The sequence below is a fragment of the Vicugna pacos genome, chromosome 22, assembly GCF_048564905.1.
Source record: "Vicugna pacos chromosome 22, VicPac4, whole genome shotgun sequence".
NCBI lineage: Eukaryota > Metazoa > Chordata > Mammalia > Artiodactyla > Camelidae > Vicugna > Vicugna pacos.
The window spans coordinates 11,396,281-11,404,454 of NC_133008.1; the positions used below are offsets into that span (position 1 = coordinate 11,396,281).

Genomic DNA, 8,174 nt, shown 5'->3' on the forward strand with positions numbered 1-8,174 from the left:
AAGGGCAGGTGCAGCCTGGCCTCACGCCCTTGCAGACCCTCTGGTAGGGGCGCCTGGGGCTCTGGGTGGGACAGGACTTCGAGCAACAGGCTCAAGGGAAAGGATGTGGGTGCACGGTGACTCTCCCTATTGGAAGGGTGGGGGTAGCCAAGCATGGGCCAGCTTTTACTAGGCAGACATGTCAGGAGCCTGAGCCCTAGTCGAACAGGAGGAAGGGGTGTGGAGTTCTAGCTCACCCCTTCTCCAGGGCAGGATCCCCAGAGGCCACTTCCACCTTTTTAGAGTCTCCAGGCCTGGGGTGAGGTGGGTGGGGTTGGGGGAGGGACATCTTCCACAGGCTGCTTTATTCTGGCAGCTGGGAACAGAAGTGAGTCACCTTCCCAGGACAAGAGGGTGACAAGGTGCGCCTACCGGAAGGATAGCTGGGGGGAGGGAGCCTCAGGAGCTCAGGATGAGGACACAGGGCAGCAGCCCCGAGAGGCCCCAGGAGGTCGGAGAAGGGGCTTTGGGGTCAGGGAGGCTTGGGATCAAATTCTGCTCTGCCGCTTCCTAGCCACCTGACCCAAGGCAGGTCTCATGACCCCTCGGAGCTCAGTTTCTTCATCTGCGAAGTGGGAGACTACTTCTGGAAGGCTCATCCTGATTATCTGTATGGGATGAAACAGACCAAAGGTCTGTCCTGGGGCAGGCGTGCCGCAGTTCTGACCACAACCTACCGTGTGCAGGTCCCCTTCCCTTTCCCTCCCTGCTTTAAGCTCTCACCACACACCTGGCTTCTAGGCTTCTATTTTAAGCTCTCACAGAGCACCACTAAGTACAGAGAACCTTTTGGTCCAAAAGAGGGCATAGCTGACTCTTCTTGTCCACAAAGAAGATTAAACAGCCTGTTCTGAGCAGCCCTCGCGGCCCGGCCCAGCAAACACAGCACATCATCCCGGCAGGGAGTGTGGCAGCTGAGAACGCTGTCTCCTGACGGCAGGCTGACCTGCAAGAAGCCCCTCTTCCTCTGACCTGATCTCTACCCACTGTCCTGACCTCCTATGCCACCCCCATTTGCACTGGGACCACCCCCACACACCAGAACTCCGCAGCTCCCCGCAACATGCCCTGTTCTCCTTTCTCCTCAGGCTGCTGCATGTCAAACCCTCTGCCTTGAACAGCCTTCCCCATTCCCTTGTGGCTAACTTGTCTACTTTCTGGTCTCAGCTGGACAGCACCTCCTCCAGGAAGCCTTCCCTGAATCCTCCTCTGGGCTCCCCCTCCCCTACTTACTGTAACTGCCCTGTCCTTGTTGGTCTCTTCCACTAGACCTGGAGGTTTGGTAAGCCAGTGCAAACTGCAAAATGCAACCTGCCAGGCAGATTCTTCTCATCGGAGATCAGGTGTCCTGGACAGGGCTCAAGGGACCCTCGGGAACTGCTGTCAGTGCTATGTCAGTGCCTCCCAGTCCAGTCCCTCAGCCTGAAGCTCACAGTCACCTAGGTAGGGCTTTCAAGGCAGGGAGTGAAGGGCGCTTGTCAGCCAGCCCCGTCCGGGGACTGCAGGGGCAGGCCTGAGGCTTCTTGCCACGGTGGCAACAGTAACCACCCCAGTGGCCGCCCTGGGCACTGCGCTAAAGCCTCGGCCTGCTCTATTCCATTTAACGCTCACCCCCGCCAGCCATGAGGAAGCTACCCATTCTCCCCAGTCACAGTGAGGAGACCCAGGCACCGAGAGGGAAGTCCCTGCTGAACATCACCCCACGGGAAGTGGCCGAGCTGAGATCTGACCCCAGGCAGCCTGGCTACAAGGTGAGTGTCTAGACTCGGACACCAGACCTCTCTCCACTGTAGACCAGTGAGCGGTCTGCTCACAACTCCTAATTAACCACGGCCACCCGTGGAGAGAAACCCATCTGACACCGTGACCCACGGCCCACGCACGCGCACGCACACAGGCACAACGGACACAAAGTTGCAGAGGCAAAAAGAGTCTCCCTACGTGAATGCACTCGAAATTTTATTTTTCATTCTATGTCATTAAAGATTTTTTTAAAAAGCTGGTCACACACAGCCTACAGGGGACAGACCACTTGATCTGGTGGCCAGGCCTTGTTTGGGGCGCTGGGCACTGGCCCCTCCCTCTCTGAGGCACGGGGTAGCAGCACCGTGTGCTCGGCAGTGATGTAACCAGCTATTTGGCCCGCTCTGCAGAGCGTTCTATTCCTTTCCCTTCAGCTTCGCGGGGGCTGCCGGCGGCTGTCCATCCCATTCATGGCTGAACCCCAGTGCCCAACAGATGTCAGCTATATGAACGAGGGTGCACACTCCGGAAAATGCAGACAAGGCACACCCCAGGATCAGCCCAGCCCGGGTGCACAGCACTTAAGCAAAGAGCAGGCTGGCCTTGGGACAATGAGCTATAAAAGACTGTAAAGTCAGACAGAAAAAGATGATATTCCAGTGCAGGAGGCAGACATTCAGTTGGAATTTCTTTCAGGTATCACCTCCTCCAGGGAGCCTTTCTTACTCCCATAGCCCCAGAGCTCCTCCCTTCTTGCCAGGAGAGACAGAGAGGGAAGGAAGCAGAGGTGGGAGCAGGAAGAGAATAAAAACAGAGGGAGGTCCTAGTTCCTTCTGTTTTTACAGATTTTTTTCCACAGGTAACGTCTCCACATTTCCTATGTGCTGGACAGACCCACTGCCTCTTCTCACTTCCACTGATGGATAAGATGGCTCCTCCCTTGCACCCCAACCCCAGCCCCCAGCATCCTCACAGGCCATCACTAACGAGCCTTGACAAGTCAGGGTCCCTGACCATGTGCTGATAGCTTCATAGGTTTCAGGGCAGTTGGAGGAACCACTGTCACTTCGAGAGGCTCAGACTCAGGCCACTTGCTCAGATGGGAGGCTATCAGAGTGATTCTTCATGACCTGGTGGGAGGGAGGCAGCTGGGGCCAGATAAGGCAGGCAAGCCCAACCGAACTTTCTGCTGTGACTGGGTAAAGGAGGGAGGCGCAGGGAGAGGGGGATGTCACTGCTTAGGTCATCCATGCAGCCACCGTGGTGGCTGTAAGGGGAGTGACAAAGGCTGCTGTCCTCCCTAGAGCTGAGATAGTCCAGATCCAGGGAAAAGAGTGGCTGCCGGGCTCTTGGAGCATCAACACCCACGGCCGGAGGGCGGCAGGTGGGTCCACCACCCAGCCGGCTCTGTTTCCAGGTCAGATAAAGGAAGAGGCTCTGCAGGGAGGGCATCTGGGTGGCCCGGGAGGAGCAGGTGCTTTTGGTCCGGACGCAACATTTGGAGACTGACCATCTAGGCCAGGAAGCCTGGTTCTCCCCCTCACACTGGTGTGCCTTGGTCCTCTACCTCTCCAAGCCTTTATCTGCCTCCCCATAAGATGAGGATGAATATAGCCCCTCTAAAGCAATGCTACGACGATTTAAAATAGGGAGTGTGGGTAAAGCCCTTGACTCAGGGCTTGGAATAGAGCAGGGTCAACACACTTCCCTCCCTCCAGAGCTCCAGGATGCCGCTCACTGACCTAACACTAAAAACAGCCGTTAAATTGGTCAAGCATGGACTGACTTAATGATTAAACCCAATCGGCAGTTTGAATTCAGCCTCTTCTCCAACCAAAACTACAGGTGAGCCCCAGAGGCACACTGAGGGTGGGGACTGAAATGAGCTGGTGGAAGAAAGGGGAATGTTCCTCCTCCCCGTGCCCCCTCCCTGCTGGAATTCTGCCCTCCTCTCCCCCCACCTGTTCGTGCTTCTTTTTTCCCCTCCTTTTTCAAAACTCAGATTAAGGCTAACAGAGTGCAGAGGAAAGGATCGTGTGGTATGAGGGATCAGACCTAGATCTTCTTCTAAGCCCAGCTTTTCTGCTGCCTAACAGTGTGAGTTGGGGCAAGTGTCTCAACCTCTCTGTGCTGAGCCAGGGCTGAACTGCAACTAGAAAAGGAATGGGTAATGCACCCAGTAGGAGCTTAGACAGCACGAGTTCCCATGCTGACCCCTGTGCACTTGTTTATAAGGCACTGATCTGAATTTGCTGATGCCCTTTGCAAGGGCCACCAAAGGGCTACCCCTCAATCGATCATAAAGGACATTCCTTTTCTTTGACATTTCCTTATTGGACACAACAGCACACCAGGTGTACTGTGGGGCAGCCCGTAAATGGTATCTGAACCATGGATTGGGAGGATACTACATGTCGAGGGATGCATGCAGGACTTTGGAGCTAAATAAACCTGGATTTTGATCCTGATTCTGCCAACTGCATGAGCCATGCAAGGTGGGATGAGTCATTTTATTTCTCTGAGCCCTGGTTCCCTTACTGGTAAGTTGGAGATGATAATCCTTGCAGGGCTGTGGTGAGAATTAAACTCGTGCATTCATTCAGCACATATTTACTGAACACCTACTATGTACTAGCCACTGCTCCAGGTGCTGAATCTACAGCAGCGAATAGAACAAACAAAATCCTCCCTGGGGAGACAGACAGTCAACAGCTAACCACACCTACACTGTGGCACGTGGTGCTCCACGCGAAGAAGAAACACAAAGCAGGGTAGAGGGAGTGGGGAGCATTGTGGGCAGGGGTCACAGCAGGAGCTTTGTGGAGCAGAGACCTAAAGGAAACAGGGAGAAGCCATGTGGAGGCCTAGGGGAAGAATGTTCAGGCAGAGGGATCAGCAAGTGCAGAAGCCTTAAGGATGCTTGGCATGTAAATGAAGGCACATATGCAGGGAGCCTGGCACAGAATCCAGGTGCTCGGCAAATGCCAGCTCTCTATTTCAAGTCCCGGAGAAGGAACCCCACGCATGTTTCCTTTTCCTAAGAACGAAAGCACAAGGGTTTCTCCAGGGCGAGACTGAGCCAAGTGTTCTTTCAGCCTAAGATGCAGGCAACATGTGAGTTCCACCACCAGTTTTTGGTTCCCTGCCAGGCACCAGGCTCTGGGCTGGGCAACCAGGGATACAAGATGATCAAGACGTGGGCTTTGTCCTCAGGCAGCCTCAAGGCAAGTTGTGGAGACGGGTGACGACAATGCAAAGTGGTCCATGAACAAGCAGAGACAAGAAGGTATTTAGGTAGCAGAATCAAGGATGGGATTTGGTGTGGTTGGTCAGGGAAGGCTTCCTGGAGGAGGTGACAACTGAGCTGGACTTGGAAAGATGGACTAGATAATGAAGGGATATTCCAGGTATGGGGAGTATCATGTACTGAGCATAGAGGTGTAAAAAAATGGCACAATGTATGTGAGAAACTAATTACAGGCAGGTCAGAAAACAATAAATGGTTCTTTGTGTTCCTGGCACCTGTAGCCTGGTGTGGCACAGGAATTTCAGTTCTGTCTCCTTCCTCAAATTCAATGCATGCTTCAGCCCCAGTGGAGTTTGAATTTTCCACACTTAGCTACTGCAGTGAGTAACTGACCTTAACCCCAGGCTCCCAGCCCAGGGTGGCCCAGTCCACAGAGAGAGGGCTGAGTGGGATGGAGACGACATAAATATCCAGCTATATTTAGCCTGCCTGGCCTGTGTCTGTCCCTTCATCCACCCCAAGTCTGACCCACAGGTGGCAGAATGGCTTTTTTTTACTAGAACAGCATAAACATTTCTTACTTAAGAAATCCTACAAAGGGGCTTTGTGGCTGGAAGGACATATGCTGCTCTATTTGCCAACATCCCTGGACACCTCCGGACTGGGTGGGTGGGTTCTCCCCATCCTGGCAATAGCCCTGGCAGTAGGAGGTGGAGGCCATTCTCTGGTAAGTGGACCTGGGTTCGAATCCCACCTCTGCCATTGACTAGCTGGTGACCCTCTGCTGGTGACTTCACTCCTCTGGAAATCTGGTGAATCCTGGGTGCAGTGGCCAGAAAGCTACCCAGGAGCTTATAAAGCAGAAAGAACTGGCTCCTCTTCCACAAGCCGGCCTTGGGAATTTGGGGCTCAGAACCATCCATTCCAATCCCTTCCAGGGGAAGAAATAATTATTTTTTGATTTTTTTTAAAATATAGTTTTCTTCTTAAAAACCTCACATGTGTATTTCTCACCTTTGGCCTAAAGGATGCTACAAATGCCCAGCCTTAAGTCAAATAAAGACAGATTTTAAAGACTTGGGGGCGGATTGTGAGTGGACAGACGTGGGTCCCCATCCAGACTGCCTCTACTAGCAACATGACCTTGGGTGTGTCATCTCCCCTCCTCTAAGCCTCAATTTTTTCATTGTAAAATTGGGGTACACACCTTTACCGTGAAGTTTCTTTGCATATCCGGCTGGGGTATGCAAAGTACCGGACACAGAGCCCCTGAGCGCCGATCTATACCCACAATTACCAGGTATTTTCTAGTAAGGCCTCCTCTGCCTCCCCACTCCCACTTCTTCCCGCTCTGAATCCCCTTTTTCTGGCCATGGAAATTCTGGGGGTGGTGCTAACTAGGGGGCGATGTGCTCTGCAGCGGCGACTGCGAGGGGCTGGAGAGCCCCCAGCTGAGCGGACACCAGCGGGGGGCGCAGCCGGGGTGCGCGTGGGAACGTGGCCAAACCAAGACAGCATGTGTCGCGGGGGCGCTGGGTGGCTGGGAACTGGGGTACCCCTGCAAGCACTCCCCCCTTCACTCTCAGCCGCTGCAGTCTCGGGACAACGGGCGGCTTCTGGCCGTCGGAAGACCTGGGGAGCCGGACTCCATTCACCTCCCCCGGAACGCCCAGGGCTCCCTCATCAGCGCCCTTGGGCTGGAACAAAGGCAAGGGGACGCGCGGCATCGCCCCAACGGCTCCTTTGCTCATCTGGTCAAAGCCGGGAGAAGGATGACGGGGGTCCCCAAGGTAACCAGGACGCGGTACCCGCCCTCCCGGAGCGCAAAGCCCAGGCGTTCAGCGTGCCTGGAGCCGGGATTCGGGAGGCACCGGAGACTCCAGCCCGTCGCGCGCGCCGAGGGCTACAAGGCGGGTGGGGTGGCTCTCTGGAAGTCAACCAGAGGGTCCCCCGAGGAGAGGAGAACCCCAGCGCCCGCCTCCCAGTCAGGGCTCCCCGGCGTACCTGGCAGGGTCCTATGCACCGTGTTGCCCATCGCTGCGTCGGGGCGCGGCGTTGGCGGCGGTGCGCTCCGGACGCACGGAGGCTAATTACGCGGTGGGCCGGGGACCCGGGACGGGGTCGGGCTCCAGGGCATCGCGGCTGCACGGGCGAGCCGGCAGGCTGCAGCTGGGGCGGGTGCCTTAAGGGAAGCGGCGGCGACGGGAGGAGGAGGCGGAGCCACCGGCCCGAGCCCGCCGGCTCCGCCCCCGCCTCCCGCCGCCTCCAACCGCGAGGGGAGGGGCGGGGCCGCGGCCGCCGCATCTTTTGAAAGTTTGCACCGGGCGGCGGGAGGGGAACTGCCTAGCATCCCGCCCTCGCCGCTCCCGCGCCCGGGTCAGGAAGGCGCGCTGGGCAGCTGGATGCCCTCAAGGTGCCGGGCTCGTCAGCCTGCTGGCCTTTCAGTCATGTAGTCCAATACTCTGAGAAGGCCTACTGGGTGCCAGGCGCTGGGCCACAGCGGGCCGAGCCCTCGACCCTCAAAGCTTGTTTGCAGGGTGTTGGGGGCGCGGGGGTGGGGAGGTCTGGGACGAACAGAAAAGCACAAGGTCATCTCTGACAGCGTGAAGAACTTGAAAACAGTCCAGCCAGGGTGACTGGGTGGGATCTAGTGCCTGCAAGTAGAGAAACCTAGGCTGTGTCCAGTGGTTGCGGGGAGGGAACCCATATTCATTAATCCACTCACTTGCTCATTCATTAAAATATTTATTGAGCACATCCTTGGTGCCACACACTATGCTGGGCATTGCAGGTACAGGTAAGGCATGTTAGTGGTGAAGACAGAAATAACAAGCAATTAAGATCATATAATGATCAAAGCCAGGAAGAAAATAAAACAAGATAAGACTGATGGGGTGATTTTATGGGGCCCAGGGAGAGCCTGGGGGCATGTGGGCTCCATCTAATGGACAGCAAAGAATCAGCTCGGGAAGAGCAGGGGAGAGGGAGTAACAGGCGTTACTCATTGATTCATTCACCCCCACCCCCCACCCCAGATCTGAGCACCTCTCCTGTGCAGGAACCCAGGCCAGTCAGTGGGGCGGGAAACCTGCTAGTCCCTGCCCTCACTGGGCTCCATTTTGCAGATCAGAACACCGAGGCTCAG

The 8,174-nt window shown here is 55.7% G+C and overlaps 1 protein-coding gene across 1 annotated transcript in view; it reads right to left on the bottom strand.

Moving 5' to 3' along the window:
- The window catches only part of NEURL1B (neuralized E3 ubiquitin protein ligase 1B), a 31,905-nt gene extending 24,701 nt beyond the window's left edge, over positions 1 to 7,204 (bottom strand). The window contains exon 1 of the mRNA XM_072947231.1: positions 7,034 to 7,204. Coding sequence (XP_072803332.1) covers positions 7,034 to 7,064 — 31 coding nt within the window. The 5' untranslated portion in view covers positions 7,065 to 7,204. The remainder of the gene's footprint in view (positions 1 to 7,033) is intronic.
- Positions 7,205 to 8,174: the final 970 nt, after the last annotated feature.